This window comes from Nannospalax galili, unplaced genomic scaffold (assembly GCF_000622305.1).
Source record: "Nannospalax galili isolate Female #2095 unplaced genomic scaffold, S.galili_v1.0 scaffold304, whole genome shotgun sequence".
In the NCBI taxonomy this organism is placed as follows: Eukaryota; Metazoa; Chordata; class Mammalia; order Rodentia; family Spalacidae; genus Nannospalax; species Nannospalax galili.
The window spans coordinates 3048481-3075552 of NW_008352325.1; the positions used below are offsets into that span (position 1 = coordinate 3048481).

General features: G+C 40.3%; 1 protein-coding gene across 1 annotated transcript in view; it reads right to left on the reverse strand.

The window, feature by feature from the left end:
• The window catches only part of Abca13 (ATP binding cassette subfamily A member 13), a 449044-nt gene that overhangs the window by 106237 nt on the left and 315735 nt on the right, over positions 1 to 27072 (reverse strand). The window contains exons 48-54 of the mRNA XM_017802262.2: positions 24262 to 24316; positions 22947 to 23124; positions 19754 to 19869; positions 13848 to 14004; positions 9317 to 9570; positions 5014 to 5206; positions 2205 to 2314 (exon numbers count right to left, since the gene is read on the reverse strand). Of these exons, the coding sequence (XP_017657751.1) occupies positions 2205 to 2314; positions 5014 to 5206; positions 9317 to 9570; positions 13848 to 14004; positions 19754 to 19869; positions 22947 to 23124; positions 24262 to 24316 (1063 nt within the window). The remainder of the gene's footprint in view (positions 1 to 2204; positions 2315 to 5013; positions 5207 to 9316; positions 9571 to 13847; positions 14005 to 19753; positions 19870 to 22946; positions 23125 to 24261; positions 24317 to 27072) is intronic.

Here is a 27072-nt window from a genome sequence, read left to right on the forward strand (position 1 = left end):
AGGGAAATGCAAATTAAAAACACTTTAAATTTCATCTTACTCCAGTCGGACTGGTTAAGATCAAGAAAACAAATGATACCAAATGTTGGAGGGGATGTGGGGAAAGGGGAACACTCATCCACTGGTGGTGGGGCTGCAAACTGGTTCAGCCCCTATGGAAAGCAGTGTGGAGAACTCTTAAAACACTACAAATGAACCTACCATTTGACCCAGTTATACCACTCCTTGGCATATACCCAAAGAACTCATCCTGTTGCAGAGACACATGTACATCCATGTTTGTTGCTGCTCTTTTCACAATAGCTAAGAGATTGAAGCAACCTAAGTGTCCCTCAACTGACGAGTGGATAATGAAAATGTGGTTCATTTATACGATGGAGTTTTACTCAGCAGTAAAGAAAAGATTGCTTTTACAGAGATTATGAAAAGAATTCTTATTTCAATAAATAACAAAAAATAACATTGGTAGAAAAAGAAGAAAATCTGTGCCAAGCAGTTGGCAGCACTAACAAATAAACACAGGGAACATCTTCAATTTCATGTATAACCAACAAAGCAAAAAGAACAACGAGATTTCACACCAATAAACTTATGCAAAAATGAAATTTTCAATCACAATTTTTGAAGATAACAAATATTCTACTTATGGAAGAATATACAAAGTAGACAAAACACCCTCTATCTCATCTGAATTTTATATGTGCTGCTATTCATACACAGACACACACACATGTCCATGCATGAGTACAAACATGCACACAGATAACAGATGAAATTAGATGTGAATGCATGTATATGTATGCATACCTAAATTAAAATGAAGGAGTTAGACAAATATTGATAACTAATTTTAGTATTATAAATGTCTTTCTGGTACAATAGTATCATAAGAAAAAAACATTTGTTCATTCAAAGCATTAGTTGATGACTGATAATTTGGAACAGTTTTCTCCACTAACCATATTTGAACCCATATATAAAAAATGAAATCTAAAGCATATTTTCTCAAAGTTTACCTAGAAATGCTGCTCTGAACCCAGGTAAACATATTTTGGAGTCAAATAGGGTCCAGAGAACTTGACACCAAGTCATATAACCTTCAGAAAAGTAGAACACACAGCTCTCACTTTGTCATTTCAAAGACTGTTTGACATACACTACAATGATGCAATGAGTCTTCCGTGAAAGACAAAGGAAAGACCTGTTGTCTGGGGTCTTGTCACACTGTGTTGACATCACTGGGGACACCTATAGGGTACACATGCATAGCTTGTGGAGAAGGAACAAGCAGAAAAGTACTGGTAGGTTTCAGCCATGAGTTTAGTGTGTGGTACTGAGCATGTTTTCTAGCAGGACAAATCTAGAAGAGTGAGTAGCAAGCTGCAAAGCCTCAGAGAGGAAGAGACAAGGGGTCATTTTACAGAAGAGAGAGCACAGAGGGGAAGACGTGCTGCCAAGGCTACATCAGTCATGTACAGAAAGAGGTGCGTCGGCATCACATAGTGCAGGGAAGCCTCCTAACAAAGGGTGCAATTGAAGAGGAACTACAGAATCAGGTACTTGGGAGAGCAGGAGCTCAGGGCCTACTGAAGAGACAGAGGAACGATGCTATGCTGGCTGTCTGCAGAACTTGTAGCCTCTGATGAGTTCCAGCTACCTGCTGATGCACAGAACTCATGGATGTGTAGGGCATGAACAGAATGTTTTCTCCAGCTACCCCTCTTTGGGTGTTTAATGTGTGTACTGCTTCCAGCCCAAAGTTACCATATTACTTGACAGACAAGATTTAGGGTGGTAAAAGAGGGAAACAGTCTGGACTCATGTGTCCATTCTAATCTATCCAAAAGGAAATGTTCAAGGGAGAAGCAGTAAAAACTGACCCCTAGCTATCATCTGTTCACCTGTGCTACATATGAGATACGTGGAATGAGATGCATTCTGGTCCCTCTGAGGGAGGTCTGTCCTCAGCTGCTCTGTGACAATAACTCCTTCGCTTTGGGCTCTGTTCACAAGAACTGAGCCCCAGCCATTGGTACTGGGAGGTTCCTTTTCTCCTTTGAAGAAGTGATAAGTGGAATTTGAGTTTAGAGGAAAATAGTGTCTCTAAAGTATGTTCCACAGAACTGAGGGGATGCTGGGGGGCTCCTTGAGCTTGTTATCTATCATCTAAAGTGGTAAGAAAAATAATAAAATGTGGATCATACCCTCGAGGAGTCCTGATGACCACACGTCCTGAACTTGGAGGAATTTCACCATTCAACATTTTGAATGTGGTGCTCTTCCCAGCGCCATTCACCCCAAGGAGTCCAAAGCACTGAGAGCAAAAGGTGAAATTAGATAGAACGCATGACATATAATCAAGAGTATATTAGAAATGGCATTTGCTTTGACATTGAGTTGATGTTTTGATGTGCGAGGTTGGTACATTTTAACAGCATGCTACTGTATAAAGCATTTCATGTATACAAGGTGCTTTGAAAGTTATTGTGCCACTTGAGTATGAAAACGTTGGCATGTATGTAAAGAAAGGTAAATTCATGTTTGAGACACTGAAAAGAAGGAGCAACAAACCCAGTAACCCAAACTATGCAGCAGAAGTAGTCTCAGGAATCCACATCACTGAAGCAATTATTGTCCTTCTGGATTCAGTATTAAAGTACTTCTGAAAGATATTTCATCCTCCACTCTCAAATATATGAGAGATGGATGGATAGACAGGTAAGTACATCAATAACAGATACATTGACTGATCGATCACAATAAATGAAAAAGGAATTGATAAACAGATGATACAGAGATAGATAATAGATGATAAATTGGTAAATGACAGATGGCAGACTGTAGATCGTTCTGGTAACTATCTGCCTTCTTATCTAATGAAGAAGCTGTAAATTCAGTCTTTACTCAGAGCCTAGCCTGATCCTGACATTAACAAAGGAGATGACCTCGAGTTTTAGAACATGACAGTCAACTGATTTCTATTTCCATCCTGTCTCATATTTCATGTAAAAAAATGTCCTTCACCCACCATTTTTCTAGGTCTTCTATCTATTCATCTTGTACCTGCATGTAGAATGTGCCTGAAACGCCACTTAGAACACAATTTCCCTCCCAGACATATTTCTGATGTCTGGTTACTGATGTCTACTGACATAAACTGGCTAACTGGCTCCTTGGATTTGAGACCATGAGTGTTTCTGCATTTTTATCTCCCATATGCCCTGCCTATCACAAAACTCCATCGTGTGTCTCTGGACACCTTCAGTGCACTGAATCACCACATGCCTCAGTTAGGATTGTCTCACTATCCTAGTTAGGGTGCATAGCATTCCAGATCTGTCACATGTCATGCCTAGTAGGCTACCACACCTGATCTAAGATGCCTTATCCACCTATCCAAACCATCTCTCTGGTTCAATCCCCAGCCCTGCCTGTCATAAGTCTTTTGTTATCTGCTGTTGTATTTCCTTGGTATACCAGGTGTAAAGCAAATAAAACCTACTATTGTGCTTTCTTACCCAGTCCAGAATCAAAATAATACATGTGTTTATGATGTGTTTCCTACCTAAGTGGTGATTCTCAGAGGCAGGGGGACATATCTGTAATCTCTGTACTTTTCAAAAACTTTTCCCATCTTCCCATGCTTGTAAGGTAGTTCCCATCTAGGCAAATTGTGCTAGTCATAAAAGACCAGAGCAAAGATCATGGTAGAGTTTAGATCTTGAAAGTACCCAATGGCCTGTAAGCATGGCCATTGGTCAATGGAATCCCCCTTAGGAAGTGGGACCTCGTGGGACATTTTAGGTCAATGACCTTAAACTGTTGAAGAAGATCCTAGAACCTGGTCCCTCCTCTTCCTTTCTTTCTAGAACTTGGCCATGAGGTGAGCAGTTTCCTCCTCACGCATTTCTACCATAATGCATTGGGGCACCAGAGGCCCAATGACGCTATGAGGCCAGTAGGTCATGAACTGAATTCTCCAAAACCATGATCTAAACTCAATCTTTCACTTTATAAGTGTCTCAGGTGTTTTGTTAAAGTAACAGAACACTGACAATGAAGAGGACAACAGGAACCTTCCATTTGAAAAATCACCATTCGTAAGATTTCCAAGTTTTGTTCTTCACTTTGGTTTAAAACAACCATGGATAGAGAGTAGAAAATTTAATACTGATTTTAATAGGATTAATTTTTATTTACAATTCAATAAGATAGGTAAAATTACAGAGCTAGTACAAAATCAGTCAAAACAACATTTTGTTCTGTTGTGCTACAAACCATGGTTCCAGACATAAGGACACCCCTGGATTGCGTTTGATGATCTCTTGGTCTCTGTGTATCTCAGAGTACTCAAAGTTGAATTATCTGCTTAGTAAGAGGGCATGGCTTGCAACAAGATAGCAATATAGCTGACTTTGATTGTCTTAGGGGCCTTTAACAATGCACAAGCAAGGTGTGCTTTTATTTTTAACAGCTAATTAAAGGCAATCATTTCTAGGACGGATTTCCCTTTATGCATTAGTACAAATCAGAATCAATTTATATGACTTCTGTCAGTTCTGATTAGCGCTCTCTCCGCAGCTGCTCCAGTGTGTGCATTCAGTAACCCTCCAGAGTAGCATTTTAGTAGTTAGACTTCATTGGGCATTGAGAGAAAATTGAAGTCCAGGTAAGAGGGAGAAGTGGGTTCTTTAACTGCATTTTTAAAAATATTTGCACTCCACCAAAAGTTATTTCATATTCCAAAAATCAAACCATCCTTAAAATTCCCCAGTTACATGAAATTTAAAAAAATTATGAAACAAAACAAATGTTTGAATCAACTGGCAAAGATTCGCTCTGCTAAGAGAACTTCTTTCCAACTTTGCTTCTGTGACCTTGTTTTGAGAAGCTCTGAAATGTAAACGCTGCTCTTAACTATGAGTTCATCTATTCTGAGACTGCTCCAAGCAGAACCACAATTAGAGTTCATGGGTTCATAACAGAAAAGGGTAAAAATAGCAGCTTTGTTACCTCTCCTCTTGGTATGCCCAGACTGACATCTTGCACAGCGGTAGTCTTCCTGAAAATGCTTCCATAACTTTTACTAAGGTTGCATAACACAAGAATGTCTCCGTTGGTCCTTCCTTCAACTACCCTCCTTTGCTCCTTTTCAACATCTATGTCCTTAGCAGACTTGAGTGTGTCCTGCTGGGAAGAGTGGCCCCTGGGAAGATAAAGGCAGAGTTAATTCCCACCTGGGAAAGCGCTGGAATAGTCTGTGTTATACTTGTGAAGAAAGAAGGCAGATCCCTGAGACCTTCTGCTCTGTCAGAGCATCCTAGCCCCATCATCCCCTTCCTTTAACCAAAGCAAATATGTGTTACTACAAGATGCTGAAATAAATCAACACTTAACGTGGCTCTTAATTTCATGGATAATAAAGCCATGCCAGACCTTGTGCTCAATGTAAGAAATACTTATCACACTATTATAAAATATCAACTTTTATAGGTATGTTGATAGCAACCAATTCATATAATAAAATATTTAACAAAATAGATTTTGTATACACCTTTTATAGAAAAGGACTCAAATACTCTAGGTTTATAGTATAAGTTGGATTTCAAAAGAATTATATAGTCAGTCTTTTACACATCTTGCATAATAGTCAACAAATATTTTCCAGAAGAATATTAATCTAATTTTCACTTGTAATTGGGTCACTCTACCATTCTTTTGAGGATTCCCATCTGGCATATTTTAGTTTTTGTATTACTTTTTATTTATGTGTCTATCTATTTGTCTGTGTGTGTGTGTGTGCAAGTGTGCCACATGAGTACAGATGCCTACAAAAGCCAAAAGAGAATGTTAGATTCCTCTCAGTTGTGAGCTACCAGACATGAGTATTAGGAAAAACTTTCTGATCCTCTTAATCGCTGAGCCATGTCTCTAGAACCACCACTACCTGTCATATTTTAACTTCAAAGTAAATTTTCATTTTCCCAGTAAAGTATAATGCGCCTGTATTTTAATGGTTAAATAAGTGCCAACCACTGAATACTGTATGGATTGTCTTCTTTCAGTGCGAAATACTGTGATGCAGTGTATAATCATATATTCACAGAGGAAAGTGGCAAAAGGAAATTTTCTTTCACAATTTCTTTTTGCAATTCTCAAATTATTCCAAAATAAAAGGGTATCACTGCTAAGAGAAAATCTCCACGGTCAGTCCTTGGTCATCCTGATTCGGTACCCTGTATTATTTTCCATATCTGAAATCACTACCTCACAAAACTCCAATTTACTACACACACACCAAGATGATGAAAAAAAAAGGGAGTTAGATTCTCAGAAGGATCCAGTGTCATTTATATAGAATTTGAAAGAAAGTAAAATGAATCAAGGTAGATAAAAATAAGAACAGCAGCTACCCAGAGGGTGGAAATTCAGGAGCAGGAGGGGAGGAAGGGGCCCAGAAAAACATCAGAAGTATTCAACTTATCAATCTAAAATGGATTGCATGAGTTTGTTCATTTTACTAAACTCTATTAAATTTGCACATTTCTGCTTGGTGGTGTTTCCCTTTTCCAGATAAGAAAAGCACACTCTGACCCTCTGCCAGCCAGGTACTGGCAGTTTAGAGGTTCTTTTACTCTCTAATAAATCATGTCCTTATATCCTTCTGTCATGTCACTCAGATTCATGCCCACAGCAACTCACACCCAAGAGGCACATCCATTACTCATGAGGACCACCTGTGAAACTTTATGCGCATCTCCTGGTCTCATCCCCAAAGCTGCCCATCATCTCAGGCTACAGGAGAGGACTGGGCAGCACATTCTTTAAATCCCCTCATTCCATGGGCAGAGGACAAATGTCTAAGCTTACTTCTTGTTGGATAATAGTCAAACAAACTAAGTTCCTAATTCATCCAGCTTTGCTTAACAATGTGCACTCAGTCATCCTCCAATTGCAATACAACAGAGGAAGGATCCAGGCAGGCAGTAGACACAGCAGGCCTTTCCTGATATTCACCACAGCTGATGTCTAGACCAGGTGTTTGTTCTAATCCACCAGCATAGGGATTCAGAAAGCACAGGCCAACTCCAGACTGCAGAAAGAACAGGCAAAATCTCCCCAAAACACTTCTCCTGGCTGCTCTCTGGCCAGGGCTATGTGCTAATAAATGCCTGTATTCTTAGCAGACAAGCAAAGGCAGCAGAGGAGTTGTACGTGAAAGTCAGCATCGCTTAGAGAAAGACAGTGGTGAAATGGGCTCCACAATAGTGTCCAGCTCTGTGCTGGTGACTGAAACACGTTGTTCAGGTGAAAAAGGCTTTTCATTGGGGAGGGGAAGAGGGTCCTCCTATTCTCTTCCAAGAGTCAGCTAGGACTAGCATAACTTTCCTTAGGAGAACTTGCTTAGAACCTTGGGATTTTCATTTTCAGCAATGAATTAATGATTAGGTTTGATTTGGATTTAAATAACACATTGATGCGGACTTACAATCATGGAAACAGCCATAAAGAAGCAGAGGGTTAGACAATGCCTGTGCTCCTTGGCCGTCATACTAGCATAGAAAGACAAAGATGACTTCTTGCTTGGATAGCAAGGACATTATTCTAAAATACTGCTCAATTCATATACTATATGAAGTAAAGGGAGCACAAAAAGTCCTTTCACTGAAGAAGCTCCTTTGATATTATAGGAGGACTGAGCAACCTGGAATCTGCCAGAGGGGATTCTACTTTGCAGATTTTAAACATATTAAACTATTAAGGCTATCACAGAACCAATTAGATTGACAAGGGCCTCCGGATTCTACTTCAAATTCAGCCAACGATTGGAAACCTGCAAATTCCAGAGTAATTATGGCCAAATTCAAAAGAGCTTTGGGATTTGAATTCAAAATGGTTCTCTACTTTAGCAGCCTCAAGGTGCTATGGAAAGAAGTATGTCATGAAATGACTGAAAAGAAAAAAATACATACAAAGGGATCACCCCAAATAATAATACAGCTTTATAATCTGTAATAGCTTTTTAATAACAGCATTTTAATAATTTCCATAAAGAATCCATCCTTTGAGAAGCCCTCAAAAAAAGATGAAGCTATAATTAGATAGGTATTGGAAGGAGGAAAGTCTCTCCCTCAAGCTGAAATTGAAGGAACACAGACAGAAGGAAAAAGATCAGTAGATTCAGTCATGGAGGGGCAAGCACAGCAGCGTGGGCCCTGCACATGAAAGGGCGGTTCTGCCTTACAAATTTCAGTATATTATTGGACAAGATTTCAGAATATTTGCAAGGAAATCTTAAGTTTCATGTATGCTGGTGTGTGTATGCATATGTGTATATGTATGCATATATGTGTATTTGTGCATGTGTATATATGTGTGAATATATGTATGAGTGTGAACATGTATATATGTGCATGTGTGTACATGTGTATGTGTTTATATGTGTGAATGTGTATATGTGTGTATGTGTATATATGTGTTTATGTGTGTATATGTGTAGATATGTGTGTTTATGTGTATGTGTATACATTTGTGTGTATGTATGAATATGTGTATATGGGTGGATGTGTGTATATGTGAGATATTTGTGTATGTGTATGTGTGTGGATATCTGGGTTTATGTGTATATGGTATATGTGTGTGGATATATGTGTATGTGTGTATGTATATGTGTGTATATGTATGTATCTGTATGTTGAATGTATGTGTGTATATGTGGATATGGATGTATGCATCTGTGTTTATGTGTTTGTATGTGTGTAAGTGTGAATATGTATATATCTGTGTGTATGTGTCTGTGTTTCTGAATACCCACAAGATTCTGTACATCTACATACACTGTAACCAGGCTTGACCTCCATCTTCACTTAACAAAGATAGGGAAACAGTCACAGAAGGAATTGCGTCTGGCAAAGTTATGTGATCTTCTGCTCTGAATTTCCATACCTTTCTGCCTCCATGAATTAATGGCATGTAATTCTAGAAATAAATTAGCTTATGATATCAACAAGAGTCACCTCAGATGTTATAAAGTAATAGAAAAATTAAGCAATTACAAAGTGAAAAATACATAGAGTCAGCAAAATAATTGGAAAGATTATCTCATAGGTTGGCACCTTATCTTTTTAAATTCTTCCTGGTGAGTCGGTGACTCATAGCTATCAAATAAAAGGAAACACAAATCCTTAACTTATTAGAACCATACATTATAACAATTAGACACATTTCTTATCCTGAAACCTCTGGATGGAGATTTCCTTCATTGTTTATTCAAGAGCCAATGGTACTAATTAAACTCAAGCCCTGTAGAACACACCTTGACCACCGTAGAAGGTCCCCATGTAGCAGAATCCTCAAGAGGAGAAGAACTGTGCCCTGCAAGGTCAAGTCCACGAAGATCCAGCCCAAAAAATTCATTTCAAAGGGACTCACATAGGAATCAATGCCGAAGTTGTGGGTCAGGTCATACTTGATCTGATTATAGCAGAGTTCTATGAGTCCTTGCCCCAGGCAGAATTGAGGAAAAACAGTAAAGACCCACTTGAGGACATTGTAGATTTTCTGCAAATTCTACACAGTGAAAGAAAAAGAAGATTGCATTAAAAGTCATTTTCATTTTCAAATCATAAACCAATAAATTCCTGTTGTCCTTGGCTGGAGCTATGTGCCAAGTCTTCCCTAACCCATTCAGTCAGAGACACCCTCAGACAGCCATGGAACCGAAGAGAATTACTCTTGATATCTTATATCTGTCTTCCTAGGTTTTACATGCTGGAATGCCGTCCGCTTCCTCCTCCTGATCATTATCACCACCCTCTTCTTCTTCCTCTTCTCCATTTTTGGAGTGGGAATGTGTGTCCTATGTCCATTCCATATATTTGATTTTACAGGTTCACAGCGGGAAGGAAGTTTGCCTGGGATGAAACATGTTTTTGAGTCTCACCCATATCTAAATCAGATAAAATTTGAGTTGAGTTGGTAGGCTTTACAATGTATAGCTGGGCTGCAATAAGTGAACTATTCTGGAGTTTCTGAGGCAGACTCAGTGCAATTGGCCAGTGAAAAAGTCATGAATCTTGGAATCCCAAGGAAGAGCATTAAGGAAGGCATATTATATCACTCCAAAATACATTTGTTGAAGTTTTGTCTCTAATATGTTGGTTTAGATAGTGGGGCCTTTGAGGTAGTTATGGGTACATGAAATCTGAGTAATGAACTTAGTGCCCTAGTAGGAAGTGAAAGGACACTGGCCATTTCTCTCACTCTTCATCATGTGAGATCACTGTAGGAAGGCAGCAAGCTGCAGACCAACAGCAGGACCCTCGTGAGAAACTAAATCTAAGACCACATTGATCTTGGACTTCCCAGGTACCAGAACTGTGAGAAAATAATGTCTGCTCTTCAAGCCTCCTGGTCCATGGTATGCTATTACAGCAACCCTCCCATGGGCAACACGGCAGACACAGTGATGTGAGTATTTCAATGAGTTGGTTATGTTGAAAGGTATGACTGTGAACATTTAAGTAACATGAAAATGCACAGTTTGTTTTTAGCGCACAGTAATATGTTAAAACAGTATTACAGTATTATAAGATGTCACAAGAACAAATATTAAAAAGAAAGAAAACAGAAAGAGATCAAAACAGAATTCAAAGCAAACGTGAAACAGAAGACAGGCTCTGTATTTGAACTCAAACCTTAAAATGAGTGCATCTAAACCTCCTGTAACAAAGATTAGTGTTTTTAACCACCCGGTGATTGCTAATTTTACTTTCCCATGAGGTAAAGATTAGAGCAATGGTGGTTGTTCACTGCAAGCTTTGTGACTTACTGTATGCTTTCAAATCTTAGCATTCCCTACTTCACTCTCCCAATAAATGTACAAGCTACCAAAAGACAAGCATAGGTGCCAAAGAGGAAATATAGTCTTCAGATGATGATTGATGTATACAAGCCACCACGCAGCAGGGCATGGTCTCAGCCTTTCTGGTCCAAAGAATAAGGTCTGCTCAAAGAGAAATGTAGCCTTTGGGGAAAGTGCTGCTCTGTCAGCTAACCTTTCCACTTAGGGCACCTACTGTACAGTGTTTACACCAGGATGGCCACATTAACTAGAACCACCGAACGAAGACCTGAAAATAAAGATCTAGGCTTTCATTTTACAGTCTGTTTTCCAGCTATAAAACTGATCTAAATATAAGCAATCATATTTAATAAAGCAATAAAATCATCCTAATGTGTGCCTATAATACACAATAGGGAACATGTCCATCATAAATATTAAACCTTCAGAAGTGTCAACAATATAATTCATACTGGACAATGCCAGTTTTTCCTTATGACACAGTCTTGAAGCTTGTCTAGTTTAAGTATAATTGTGAATAATTTAGTTTGGGAACAATAGAAAATTTAATAATCGTACATTATCTACTATCAGAATATTTGGTTGCCTTTCACATGAGGTGGAGAAAGTACAACTGCTTATCTCAGTTCTCTCTTAGTTTTTCCTTGACTAACACTAGTAACACACTTCAACCAAAGGGACTTGTTAATTCCACTTTTCATAAAGCTTCATCCCTGGATCACTTTATATTATTAGTGATAGTCCAGGAGCAGCAGAATATTGAAGCTTTTAATTCAGGAATTGATAATTAATGAAGGTGTAGTAGTGGCAATGAATTTATAGCTCATGTTGAAGAATCCACAGTGGTTTCCATCCAAGTGTGAATGAAGATTTTGTGACATGTGAACACTGAATTAATAAAAACCCCACACAAATTCATAGAATGACAATCTCCACTGCTGGGTGTGGGAGGAGTGGGAACTGATGACATGATCATACACAGAGAAACAGAAGCCGTGACTTCTCACCCACCAACACCCTCTAGGTTGCTAGAGAAATCTTCACTCCTGGGAGAGAAATATGTTCCTGACCTTTCATATCACCCCAAGATACATCACTCTGTACCTGCATTTTGATAACAACAAAAACAATCACATTGACACTTCAATACATAATACTAGCTTCTAATCTATAGTCCAGTTGCCTTTATTGATTTCTTTCACTAATCTTTCAAGTATACAATGTTTTTAAACATAAAAAATAAATATTTGAAATTAATTGAAATGAATATTTGAACAATTTTGAGTGTCTTAAGCAAACAATATCACAATAAAGGGCAAATGCAACGACAGCGTAGAGCAAATACAGTTGTCTTTCACTGCTTATTGTCACTTGATGTAGACCCATTTTTTCCAGGAACCACCATTGCCTGTTGACTCTTTCAGGAAAGCAATGCTGTTTATAATTACAGGTAACAGTCCCTTTTGACTTACCATGCTGTTATGCTCTCCTGGATAAAAAGTTTCTGGCTAGTTTCATCTTTAATTCCAGCCTTCCTCTTCCTTGCAGACCTAATTATCCCTCTTCTGTCATCCTGTCCCCCAGGGCTGACCTGGTTTTTGGTTTCTTCCAATTGTATCTATCTTGAGTCTGATTTTCTTTCCACCTTAGTTTATAACATCCACAGTAGTCCATGTTATATTAGAAGTCAATGGGGTGGAGTGGAACCTCTATGCTGCTTCTGCTGACTTCAGTACTTTGCTCAAATTAAAGCCAATTAATTGTTCTGCAAGCTGTCTATTTAAAGGCTAGCATATTAATATAGATTAGTGTCACATTCGATCTGTAAAAAAAGTCACTGAAATAGATCATTGGCCTCATTGAATGCATAATGGATGTTTACATACGCCACGGTTTCTAAGCAAACATGAGACACAATAATAAGAGATAATATCAGCCATCAGCTGAAAGTCTACTAAGTCTGAAACCCAGCCACAAAGAGGGAACCTGTCCCAGTAGGGTGGATCTCAGTCCTCTCTCATTGTAAATGGGATGATCAGTAAATCCTTTGGCTAGAAGCTCTGTATGTTTTCCAGGTGAGTTTCACAGGTTGCAACTCATTCAAACACCTGGGATCTACTGCGTCATCAGAGCACTTGTGAACAGCAGAGTCTTGGGAGCATAGTGCAGAGAGAGAGGAAAACAGGAAACAGGGATGGAGAGGGTTGGAACATGAGAGCTAAGGAGAGGACAGAGTCAAACCCCTGTTTCCACAGTCACAGAGGGGACAGTGAGGGACTGACAGATGTCTTAAGTCTGAAGCCAAGAGTAAGGGTAGCCTCATTATGAAAAGAAAAAGGAAAGGCTGGAAGGAGAGAGTCAGGGAACTAAAGGTATGTCTACAGAAAGGGCTCATCTTGCCTCTAACACTGCTAGGGATGGTATCAAAAAGTGATTGGCTGATTGACTGATTGATTGATGATTGATGATTCATTGATTGATTGATTGATTGACTGGAAGGAGGCAGAAAGTTAAAAGACACTGGGAATGCATGCATTTCCACTGAATTTCAGTAGAAAAGCAACAGTGTTGGGACATAGCCTTGTTAGGGTTTGAATCTGGTGTCCCCCATATGCTGAACACTTGGTCTCCAGATGGTGGCACTATTTTGAGAGATTCTGCCATCTATAGGATGAGGGATCTGGTTGAATGGAGTAGGTCTGTGAGTTCATGCCTTTGATGGGTATGCACAGTTCTCAGTCCCTTCCTCACACTCTGCTTCCTCTCTACCATGAGGTGAGCAGCCTCTTCTTGCACATGCTCCTGGACAGGCCCCAAATCAACAGCAAAGGATAATAGACTGAAAGCTCTCATAAACCATGAGCCAAAATGATTCCTTTGCCTTTAATTGTGTATGTCAGCTGTTTTGTCATAGTAGCATTGAAGAAACTAACATTCTCCTGTCACTGGCAACTTTGGAGATGGGCCACTGCCACTGACTTACCTGGGCTTTGGAAATGATGGCCAAAAGCCAGGGCATGGTGGTCATCAGCATGGTACACAAGCCACAGACAAAGTTCAAGGAGATGTAGGAGATGAAAGCTACATCTGAGCTGGAAAAGATTCTGGACATCAGATACATCCATGGAAGCACTGCATATCTGAAAATCAGAGGAGGACATCATGTTCATTTCCCTGTAACATTTATTTGTATCACAACTGGATTACAGCTGCAATTTTAATAGAACTATAGGCTTTCCTTAGTTTTTGTAAAACATCTCATGGTCTCCTATAGATGAAGTCCCTTTACTGGGGATCCCAATGACCCTGCAAATGGAAGATAACCTTGGGGTCTGGGCTTTCCATCTGACTTTCTGATCGCCTCTTCTTTCTATGGGAGAGTTCTTTACCTTTCAATGATAATGCAGGAATAATGCCCACTTGTCACTATGAGAATTGGAAAATAAAAATCATGAAAATCTATAGAGCTCTCTATCACAATAGACATAAACATAAAAACTGAAAACTTCATTTCTAGAGTCTTGTCCATGCTGGACACTCAGCTGTCCGTGCTGGGTACTGTATCCCTTCTGGAGTGTCCTTCAACCTCTGCACATGCCTCAACTACATGGAAGATAGATAGGGCTGTATGATACGTGTCTTACAGGTGGAGTGTCCAGAGCAAAGCTGACAACTTGATGAATCTGCTGCAGCAGATCTGCAGGTGAAGCTAACCATGGAGGCATGTCAGAGTGGCCCCAAGCCCGGGTGATAAAGAGGACTATTGAATACAGAGCCTTATCACCAGTCTCCATGTGCCTCTATGGATATGAAGTACTAAGAAACACCTTAAACGTCCCTCAAGAAACCCCTTAATTTCTTTCTCCACCTCCTGGCATCATGCTTCATCCAGTTCAGGGCCAACTTCTCTCAGCTTTCTTTTGTGACAGGAAAATGGGGTCACATTAATGTACCTCAGAAAAGGAAACTTGCAGTTTGAACAATGTCTCCAAATTTAGCCTAAGACACTTATTTTGAATCATGGCCTGTCCCAGAAGACTCATCTATTTTGAGCTCCTCCAAGGTTTGTCTCTGCACAGCTGATGTAAACCTGCCATTGCTTCCTTATGGTGAATAACTGTTTTACCTGAGATGCTCTAGTGCCTTTTAAGTGCCTGCATTTTTCCAATAAATTAGCTGGCTCTGAAAATTATGAGACTTCAAAATAGTGTGGAAGGTGCTAAGGACTCATTTTGGCCATATGCAGTTTTTGATGCTAGAATACACTCCTGGGTTAAAAGATAAATTCTCATATTTTAAACTATATGGAATGTTATATATAAAATCATGTAATACTCAGAAACTTCATTCAGTACCAATCTGCTCATAATCTGAGCAAGAAGAATATTTTGTGAAGCACATGATGGCTAGATCTGTTTTAAGGCAATTGTTCTGAGATAGGTGCTATATAAAATAATTAAGTAAAATCAAAATACTACCAAAGAGGTGAGCCATCACTGGTTGGTGCACTAAGCTTTAAACATCTCTTTCCAAAGTGAAGCACTAACCAAAAGGACCAAATCCCATCCCTGATCTCACACACCACTTCCTGCCGTCTCACCTAGGTCAATATTCAATTGCTACCCTCTGTTGCATGACTGCTTCGAGAAGTAAACTACATCATAGCACTGAAAAAGTACTCTGGGAGCCAGGCATGGAGGCACCTATCTATAATCCAAGAGCTCAGGATGTGAGGCAGGGGTACTGACAGTTCAAGGGTAGCCTGGGCTACATAGCGACCCTGTCTCAAAAAGAAGAAAGAGAAAGAGAAGGAGGAGGAAGAGTAGGTAGAGAAAGGAGAGGAGAAGAAGGAAAATGAGGAGTAGGAGATAAATTATTTCTGCAACTGAAATGTATGTAAGCAATAGTACAAGCTTTTGAGTCAAATTTGGGGCCAGTTTCAATCTCTACAAATTTCATTCTGAGATTAAGCAAAAAAATTCTCTAACTTAAACTATTGATTCAAACACTATGTTCTGGAACAACACATTATGAACACTTTTACTTTATACAGACATGTATAAAGAGCTAAAGATAACCATTTTGGTCTACTTAAACCACCACTACAAAAAGATTCAGTCTTTCTTTCATCCTTGTACAATGTGGAGCCCAGCCAGCTCTCTCTGTTAAACTTGGTGATATGGGAGCTAGAGGCATTGTGGGGCAGCGCCTAATGGAGCATATGATGTGGTCAGCACAGAGCATGGTGAGATGATCACCTGCTTTAATGAACATCTGTGTCCACAATGCAGTCTTACAACTTCTCCATCTCCCACTATCAGCCCAGACACCCTGATCTATACTTGAGGGACTAATTACCACTTCATCACTGGTCTCCGCTCTACCTGAGATTGCTTAGAATTTGGCCTTTGCTACATTTTACATAAAGTTCCCATATTGGCCTATGTTCTTTAAATATTTGACAAGTGCATCAAAGCACTGTCTAAGAAAAAAGAATTAGAGACAAAGACGGTCTTAAATGACAGCCCTGAGGACTTCCTTTCCTGCATTAATGAGTTTTTGAGGTGGTTTTCTACAAGATAGGATTCTATGATTTTTTAAAACTACACTTTAACTCCTCTTCTTTCAAATGCTTGGTTGAAATTAACGTATTAGCTAATCCAGTTTTCCTGTCTTTTCTAATTTTTTTCAGGAAAAATTTAAATTGACTTATAGAGCATAATTTATTTTATGTGAAACCTATTGTGACTGTAATACTCTCTACTATTTTATTAAAATAGGACTCATCATTTTAATGATGTTAGAATTCACTTGAGTGTACTGTTCACAAGGATTCTGGAATTTAAGGGAACATATCATGTCTCCCTCTTGAAAACTGACCCCTTCCTTATGCTGTGTGAATTTCCCCTGCAGCAAGCAGAATTCTGTGGTCTTGATTTCACAGTCTCTTAGCACTGCATATGCATCAAATGTGTCCTTAAGTTTATGTTTTTATATAAGCTGTCTTTTCTTTCATATATTTTTAATGTTATTTTTCTATAGGTTTTTTAATTTGTTGGGATGTTTTGAGGCAAAGTCTTACTTATGTAGATCCAGACTGATCTTAAACTTTCTACCTCAGTCTTCTGGGTGTTGGGATTAGAGGTGTAGAAATTCAGTTGGTGTTTCTCTCTGTCTCTCTCTCTGTGTCTCTCTCTGTCTCTCTCTCTCTCTGTCTCTCTCTCCCACACTTCCTCCCTCCCTCCCTCCCTCCATCCTTTGACAGGGCCTCCTTAAGCATCTCAACCTAGCCTGGAACTTACCAGTATATACAACATACTGTCATCTTTTTTATGCCAATTTTGGCCCCTGCCCTGTTACAACTTAAATATCCAATTTCCTTGGTGGAAAAATGGAATATCACTGAGCATTCATGTTCTACCTCTCATGGGAATCAGTTTCCTTATTATATCCCTTATTTTTCTACATCTAATTCAGTTAATAGTTTTGTTTCAAGCCTGAAAGTGTTCTTAAATTTCAGCTCTTTCTGAAGTCAGCCTTCCTGGGATTATGCTTGGGTTCCTGATACCTCAGATCCTCTGAGGGCAAGAAGAAGCAGCCACTCTGACTTCCCCATCCAGAAATAGCTGGGGTGGTTGAGACCAGCTCACCAGGCTGGGCTTTCTTACATTGGATGTCACAGGTTTCAAATTATGCCTGTGGCTCTCACCCAATGATGAAATAACAACCTCTTAAGTCTGAACTAGTGATTGGTCCGCCAGGCATCACACTATGACCTCTTGGCTCTTTCTGGAATTAGCCCAGATTTCAAACACTATGTTATTTCTACCACCTTCTCAGACCCCTAACCCAAGAGTTCCCATCAGGAAGTATACCACCCTTGGGTGTCTTCGACATGCAGCACACACCAATTACTGCCCGGAAAAAAAGCCTGAAATCTGTAGTTATGAACATAGAACAACCCAGATTGATATAAATTAGTAAAAGGATTTACAATCAAGTCAGAGTTAACAACATTTTCTAAAATCACATTGCTTAAGAATTTCTAACCACATAATTTCATCTAAATTTTGTCTTAATTTCTGAAGTCTGATCTTCTAAAATCCAAACATAATTTTATAGAAGAGCTTATTTTACCCAAACACAACAAAACACAACACATACAATCAATGAGATTAGTTAATTGAAGTCAAATAATTAGAACAGAGTATACACACACACACGGCTCTTTATACAAGAGCTCATGAATTTCAAACCCAATATAATAGCCGTGTCTACCATAAGCATGATTTTGCTGATCACATTGTTATTACTACCATTATTATTATTTTTATTGGACTGGAAAGATGGCTCAGGGGTTAAGAATACTGGTTGTTCTTGCAGAAGACCTGGGTTCAAATCCCAGCACCCACATGGCAGCTAACAACTGTCCCTAACTCCAGTTCCAGAGGATCTGACAGCCTCTTCTGACCTTCTGGGGCATTGCACGACATGGGTGCACTTACCTGCATGTAGGCAATACATGCATATATATAAAATAAAAATAAAATATAAAAAATAAAAATAGAATGAAAATATTATTTATTATTATTTTAAAGAATAAGATAATTCTAAGAGGGACTGGAAAGTTGGTTCAGTGGTAAAGAGCACTGGCTGCTCTTACAGAGAACCCGGGTTCAATTCCCAACACCCAAATGGTGGCTAACAACCACCCGTGATGCCAGTTCCAGGGTAATCCAACCCTCTTTTCTGACTTCCGCAGGCATTGCCTGACACAGGTGCACTTACATACATGCAGGCAATATACTCATGCACATAAAATAAAAATAACAGAATATTTTAAAAAGATAATTCTAAATTAATTTAATGATTCTACCAGTTGTCCACAATGTTTCCATAAATTAGCTCATTTGACTGTCAGCAATAATATTAGAGTTTTACAGGACAGAAACTGAAGCTTAAAGAATAAATTAATATGAGCAAGGCCACAGGGTAAGTGATGACATCAGTTCCTGAAAGAATTATCTTTCTTGTCTGCTTATGTATTTTCCCACCTGTCTATCCATCAGCTCATCCATGTATCCATTCATCTGAGGAGCACACACATACACACATACACACACATATCTTTGGACAAGACTTTGTCTCTTACTTAGATAAGTTGAACAATCCTGAATCACTGGTATAATACCAAAGTACACAAAAGTCATTTTAGTTATAACCTTTGGACTAGACCTGGATGCATTGCTTCAAAAAGAAATCTTTGTACATTCATTAGTCTTCCCTACTCTCAGTCTGGGCCTGTATATATTTCTACCTGGCATTTAAAATATACATATTCCTGATAGCAGACAGGGACTGTGTGGGGAACACTAGCAAGGATAAAGTGTATAGAAAACAGAAATCACTGCAATGACTTTGTACTTTTCCTATTTTTCCTCTGAGGGAAAAAGCAATAGAAGTCACACAAAATACTTCCAAGCTACTAATATTATAGGAGAGGCAAAAATATGCCAGACAGCTTCACAGGAGAATCTCCACAAATGCAATTTCAGAGCTAACTGGATTATGTACTTGAGCCCACGATTAATGACCAAGTGACAATAACAGAGAATTCATTTCCCACTGGACAAGTCTGTCAAACAGCTTGACGGCCTTTCTGAGAGAGGACCAGTGCCATCTTCATTATGACCCTGTCATCCCTTCCCTCCTCCTCAGGGCATTCATGATCTAGCTCAAGCTTGTTTGCTCAGCATCCCTTGAAGAAGCAACATAATTGTTTGAGAAGAGAGAAAATCATGAAGCAGGCAGCAGGTTCAAAGCCATCCTGAGGGTTTTCTCTCTCAGAAAACAAACCATAATTCTGTGGTCGTGTTTTTCATCACATACCCGAAAAGTGCCAGCAGGAGAGCCGTGGCCACCAAGTTCTCACGGAAAGTAAAAGCTGTTAACTGGAAGGCGGCTATAATGGCGACACACAGGCAGACGGAAACCAAGTAAAAGAGCTGAAAAGAAAAAGGGGATGTGCTGCATTAGATGGGCATCCTAATCGCTGTCCACTTACTCTGAAGTTTCTGTTCAAGTTCTCCTTAAACATAGCTCCTACTTTGCACATTAGAAGAGTTTTAGACTTCCTCACGGTGGGTCTTACGGGCTTTGTTGTATCCTGCCAAAATTCATGCTGAACATGCAGAACTTCAGAATGCGACTGTGTTTGGAGTCAGAGCCTTTACAGAAGCGAGTGAGTTCAAATGAAGGCTTTGGGGAAGAACTTGGCCACACTACATTGGATTGTGCTCTTAGAAGAGGAGAGACAAAGTCAAGAGAGAATAGACGGATGACCACGTGGAGACCATGTGAAGAAGACACAGGCGAAGCATCAGTAAGTGAAAGAAAGCCGTTTCAGAGAAGCCAGCACTGCCTGCTCCCCAGCCTCACACTTCCAGCTCCAGGAGTGAGAGAGTTTTCATTGCTAAGCACTCAGACTATGGGTACTTTCAAGGAATAGTAGAGTCAACAACTTAACAAAGCCACACTTGTCCATGTCCCTTGGGGGGAGGGGTCAAGGAGTCCAGACACTGCCCCAGAAACATGCCTCTCACACATGTAGAGCCAAGGACATATTCCCTGCCCCGACTTCCTTGTAACGTTTTCTTGAATCACTCCCCACAACCAACAACAGTCCATGCCTTCCTTGGGGTGGTGGCAAGCCCAGCTGAATCTTCTCTGGGGCTTCAGGTCACAGAGCAGTTCCTCGAGCCATTCATGTGGCTGGCTCCTTTTTATTCTTCAGATCTCTGATGAAGTTTCATTTATTATTTTACTTCCCAATTCAAAGTTCCCTCCCCCCGATATCTTCCTTCATTCTTGCAATAGATGTAGTCATGAATAGAGTATATCTGATGCATTTGTGTATATTTATTTTTCTGTTTCTTCCCATAAGATGTAAGCTGTATAAACAGAGGCTTATTCATAGCTTTAGGGATGGCATTGAGTCTATTGGGTGTTTAATACAAACACATAGCCTAGGTAGCTTATAAACGATGGGAATCTATTGCTCACAGTTCTGTAAGCTGAGAAACTTAGGATCATGATACCAACAGATTTGGTGTCTGGTGAGCACCCACTTTCCGGTTCAGGAGAGTGCATTCTTACCATCATGTCAATGGCCTAAGGGTGCTCTGGCATCCCTTTCATAAAGGCACTATTCCATTCATGAAGACTACAACCTATTGACCTAATCACTTCCCAAACATCCCACTTTTTTATTTTATTATTTTTATGTGTATGAGTGTATTGCCTGCGTGTGTGTGAGTGCACCCACGTCGTGCAATGCTGTGGAGGTCAGAAGAGGGCTTCTGATTCCCCTGGAACTAGAGTTAAAGATGATTCGTGGCCGCCATGTGGGTGCTGGGAATTGAACCTGGGTCCTCTTCAAGAGCAGTCAGTGCTCTTAACCGCTGAACCATCTCTCCAGCTCCATCAAACAACCCACTTTTAAAAACCATAACACTGGGGATTAAGTTTGAACACTGCCTGGGGGAGGGTGTGTACAAACGTTCAGTCCTCAGCAACCTTGGATATACTGTGACCCATAACAGATCCTCAAATCTATTCATTGATTGAGTCATTGAACAGAGTAAAGAGAAAGATTGGATGAAAGTAGAAAACAGAGTCAGTCAAGAAGGCAAAAACCCTCCCTGCCCTTAAACTCCAAAGCCACACATCACTGTGCAAAGAATGGACACATTCGGTGTGGAGGATAAAACTTAGTCAATTACGCACAGAGAAAAGATGAAAGGCCAGGGTCTGCAAAGCCTTGGCATCTCTGTAGCACCTGGATATGTGGCCCCTATGTGCTCCTGCTCTCTGATGGTGCACCCTTCCTTTTCCTCCGGGATGCTGTCGCCGTTAGCATCACTAGCTGGCAGCTGTTGGGAACCACCATAGCTTAGTGCTGTGGCACTGGGGACAGAATTGAGCAGGAGGCAGTGAAGGACAGCTTTGCCCCTCCTAGAAGCAGCATCCTGCAGGAGCCTCTGCCTCCCCCTGAATCATGGCTTAGTAAAAATGAGGAGTATGAGGACTAGCACTTCTCAATCTTGTCTGAGATTCATGAATCACCTTAAGTGTTGACTAAAGGTGGACCTTAGAGTCCCATTCACTGTAAATAGATGTGCTTTCCTTGAGGGAAACCCAAATTAAACTCAACAGACTCCTCATACGTTAAATCACCTTAAGTCTGACTCATATAAACTATATACATAAAAAAGTCTAGATTACAATATCAAAGCTTATTACAAGATAAGCTAAATTCTAAGCTTGCTCAAAGGAGTAAACATTGCATAAAAGCAACATGTTAATACATGAATTCTATACAAAACATATCACAGATGGTGCAGAAGTTGATAAATGACAGGTACTCAGTTGGGGTCAGGCCTGTCCTGCCTTCTGCTCACATAGGATTTTCCACATCACAGGATGAGCTATACTTATGAGAGCAGGAGGGCAAATACATTACATTTGTACAAAAAAGGCAACAGTGCTCCACACTGATGACAGGAGTGTAGCTGTCAACGGATACTGTATCATAGTACTTGTGTTGAAAATATCTGGCCTAAACTCTAGGGAGCAACTCAATAAGGCCTCTGTTGCTGTCACTGCAAGAACAGGAAACAGAGTCATGGAGTTAGGGGTCTACACTGCAGGAAATGCTGATACTTGCTGCGTACACCAAGGAGGGGCTTGGGTCCGAGAGAGGGGGTTAAGGATACAGATGAGGAATTGTTGCTAATAAATTGTATCATTTCACTTTCCAGCTCTTCAAAAGATCATAATGAAGTTTCCCTAATTTCCCTAGTAAGTGCAGAAAAGACTGCACTTCTTGAGCATTCTTTGATTTTGCAGAACTCTAGCCCACAATTCCTGAGTCTTCCCTTCATGAACAATCCTAAAGGCTCAATGCTCAATAAAGGCAACTTGATGATTCCCACCCAACAGAATGACTGCTTCTGTTGTGGACAGTCCCAGGTGGCCTGGGCCCTTGCACCCCTCACACACGGACCACATTTCCATATCCTACCATGTCATACAGGAAGTTAGTCAGCCAGTATGTCCTATAGCCAAGGCCACTTATGTGCTGCAGCCTTTTGGCTCCAGTCACTCTGTCTCTCACCACAGAGCTACCAATTGATGCTGACAAGATGGAGAATCCCAGGACGATGCAGAGGGCGACACCACACTGGCGGATGCTCTCCAGGCTGTGGGCAAAGGAGAAGAGTTCATCAGATGTCACAGGAAGAAGTCTGAGCTGATATTCCTCCTGTTACTAAAACTGTGGGAGGAGGATGGCCAAGTACATAGCATTAATGTACAGATCCCTCCCTCATTCGGTCACCTTCAAAGCTTTTGGAGAAGTGGGTTATCGTTCAGAGCTTACAGAACATAGAACAAGACAGAATAGACAAATGTAAAGCTGAGGGGCATTTGGGCATCTCCTCATCTCAGTCTGTTCTTGATCATGGAATCTGCTCTCAGTTAAAATCAGAAGCTCTTTCTGATTAACAACAAGGGCACCCTGAGACTTTGTCTCCTTTGAGACTCATTTGTACATACTGTAAAGCAGAACCCCCTGGGCAGGGGCATTTTCCAGAACTCCCTGCTTCGCTGGCCCTCTCTACCCCCCCCCAATATCATAACCAGGTGTCACTGTAATCACAAACTGTGTGCACTTTCTCAGACAAGTGTGTAACTGGAGCTCTGAGAATATCCTTTCATCATGTCAAGTGTTGCCCCCTGTCCTCTCTCCACCTCTGAGAACAGAATGTGGGAGAGGGTAAAATGCAACCCACCTTCACTGTATCATTGATGGTTTAATAAGAAAATACCCAGTAAAATAATGCTTTCTTTGTCCATTTTTAACCAGGTGACTGTCCATGATTTACAAAAGGTGAGGGAGAGAACAAGAGTAGAAACAGGGTACTTAGTAACAAGGCAATGAGACCTAACACATCCGAAAAGCACCTGCAACTACTCCACAGACCTCCACCTGCACTTCCTGTGGACTGTGAAGAAAGTCTCGCATGAGGAACGTGCGGGGAGGCCTGCAAGGTTTGCCTGTGTGCATGCCATGTTCATGATGTTAACCTGAAAGGCTGTCCTGGAATGTGTGCACTCCATGGCTGCAGGAAACTTTCTTAGACAACTTTTTGATGGAAAAACAGCTGAATGATATTCTCATCCATTTTCATCTCAGCCACTGAACCTCCCCTTTAAGCTATCTATGCCAAGATCTCTCCTGACAAATGTTAAAGATGGATCAGAATCATCCCTCAGAGACTCAAAGATTTTCTTCTGTAGTTAAGGGTTCCCTTTCCCCCAGGATTCCTTCAACTCACATCTTGTCTTCATTCAGCAAGGCCCCTCCATACGGGTGGCTATACAGTGTTATTCCTGTGAACAACAAGATGAGAAGTGAGTTTCATGACTTCTCCCACATGCTGAGTCACAGCTCTCTCCAAGTCACTCTGCTGCCTGAGCTCATGACGTGTCTCCTTTGCTCTGCCCACCCAAGCCCACTGACAGCAACAAAGGGCAAATGCCGTCTTATAATTCAGCTGGTATGTGCTGGTATTCTTGCAGTTACCTCTGTTGTCAAATATCAACATCATATATTTTACATGAATTATATGATAGGTAGTGTCCCTTTGTTACCCAGTTTATAGTCAATTGTAATTATTCTAGTACCCTAAGTAATATATCATTGTACATTATGTTAGGGGAAATGGACTCAGGCTGAACAAATACAGGAAAAAGAGACCACTTGATAGAAACCAGGTCCATACTCAAATCACCTTAGAGCACGCCAAGTCTAGACAGATAGAAAATTGACCATTTTCTCAGGTTAATTCCTCTTTTGGAGATTTTTGTTTTGCTTTGTTTTCTTTCATAGGTTTGTGCATTAGAGTAATGCCAGTCGTCAATAAGAAATCACCACCAAGTCATCAAATAGTAGGACTTTATCATAAAGTTCTTCCAAGTGTTACACGGCATGCTGCCCCTTCCTCGATAAATCTCCATTGACATTGTGTCAAAAGAACCCCAGTACTTCAGCAAATGATTTGTGCTTCATCTTAAGGGCACTTTGAACTCTAAGAGGAATTAGATTTCCATTTCAAATATTTGGAGCTAAACATGGGGCTTGTGTGTGGAGACCAATGCCATAAGCACAAAGTCTTTGATTCCTTTCATGTTGTGACTGTTGAAAAACAGTTCTCTTTCCTGACTCATTTGAAAGTTATCCTGTAACCTGTATAACAATATTCTTTAATGAGGGAAATCTAAAATCTTACCAAAATATCATGGGGTATTAAGTAGACACAATGAATTACCATCACAGTGTTGGACTGCATCATAAGACTCTCAATCCCGAAAATTCCACACTGACTTCTGTCTGTTTGCTGCCTGTACCACTCCTACCTGCTCCAGCCTTTTTAATTTTCTTCCATAGTGGGATTAGCCATTCCCTAAGACAAGCCCTGCTCCATAACAGAAAGAGTAGTAGAAGCTATTTGTTCAGAAATTTCCTTGCACAATTTCACAAAACAATTTCTGTGACTGTAAATTAATATTGTCCATATACTCCCTCCCTCGTACCCAACTGTGACAATGGGCCTAAGGTTTGCCATGTGGTTCCCTAGTTCCTGGAACTGCATATTCATTTATCAACCAAATTGCATGGAGTTGGTTACTTGACTGTCTGGACCAGTAACACCCACCATTCTTTCTCCTGTCTGTCTTACCCTCTCTAGATGTGATGACCAGCCTCACTGTTCACCATACTTCCTTGTTGAAGTGCTAAGTCACTGGCAGCCAGAATTGCACTTGATGAACAGCTTCATATGACCAGCCCTGCCCAGCAGCCATACAAAAGTCATGTGACTTTTCAAAAACCGAGACCCTGATAAGCATGGCAGGTATCCCTGGGGTGCTACAGACAGTGGGAATATATTCCAGTATTGATGCAATTCTAGATTCTGCCTACAAATGAGAATATTCTATATTAGAAAAAAAAACATGAAAGTATGGTTAACTGTGTAGAGTTCTGAGAATTACAGAATTTTAGACATACAGAAGAATACTTGAAATTTTAAGCATAAGAAAATGCATGCGTACACACAACTGAGACAAAGGGGCATATTAACATTTCTTCAGGTAGTTAAAATATTATGTATAAGAGTAAGTAGGCATGGTCTATAATGATTTTAAAGCAGAAGCTGGTTCAGAGAGGCAAATTCAAAACATAATGAAACCGATAATGAGAGGATTAGAACATCGAATCTAGTCTAAGCTTTGGGGCAAAGACAAGGTTGGGCATTGAATTACATAGCTAGTGACTTATTCAACCAACCAAATGTCAATAAAAGTCTAGACACTAATGCCCACTGGAGTTTCTGGCTGATGAACAGGTAGATTCCCTGGCAGGGTACCTGCCTGATTCCACAAGCATCTTCCCCAACCTCACTTGATGCCGTTCTGTTTGGCTAGTCATTCTGATTTTTATTTTTAAAATAAAACCACAATGGTATGCCTAGTGTCTTCTCAAAGTCTATAAGTTATTCTAGCAAATGTGGTTATGGGAACCTTGAAACCTATAGCCAGCCTGTCTGAGAGAAGATGGCCTCAGGACCCTTGAAGTACAGCAGGCATCTGAAAGAATGGCAATCTTGTTGAGAACCATGCCCTTTCGATTTAACGGGTATAACTGAGCAAATCAGTGATAGACTGGCTGAATTCAATGCCTCAACCCTCTCTCCTGAAGTTGAGCTGACTCAAAGGTTCTCATGTTTAATACTATTTTATTGTATTTTGCCTCCTTGGATCTACTTTTCCCTCTGAAAACAATGCTACTTTGGTTTTTGGGACCTGTGCTAATTCCAGATAGGCAGTGGCACAGCTGAATACCAGCACATCCAGTGTCTTAGTTAGTTTTCATTGTCAATTTGACACAAACTGGAATCACCCATGGAGAGAAAACCTCAATTCAGGAATTTTTCTAGACCAGATTGGCCTGTGGACATATCTGTGGGACCTTTTCTTGATTGATAACTGATATAGGAGGTCCCAGCTCACTGTGGGCAGCACCATCCCTAGGCAGGTGGGCCTGGGCTGTATAAGAAAGTTAGCTTAGCATGAACCAGTGAGAGAGT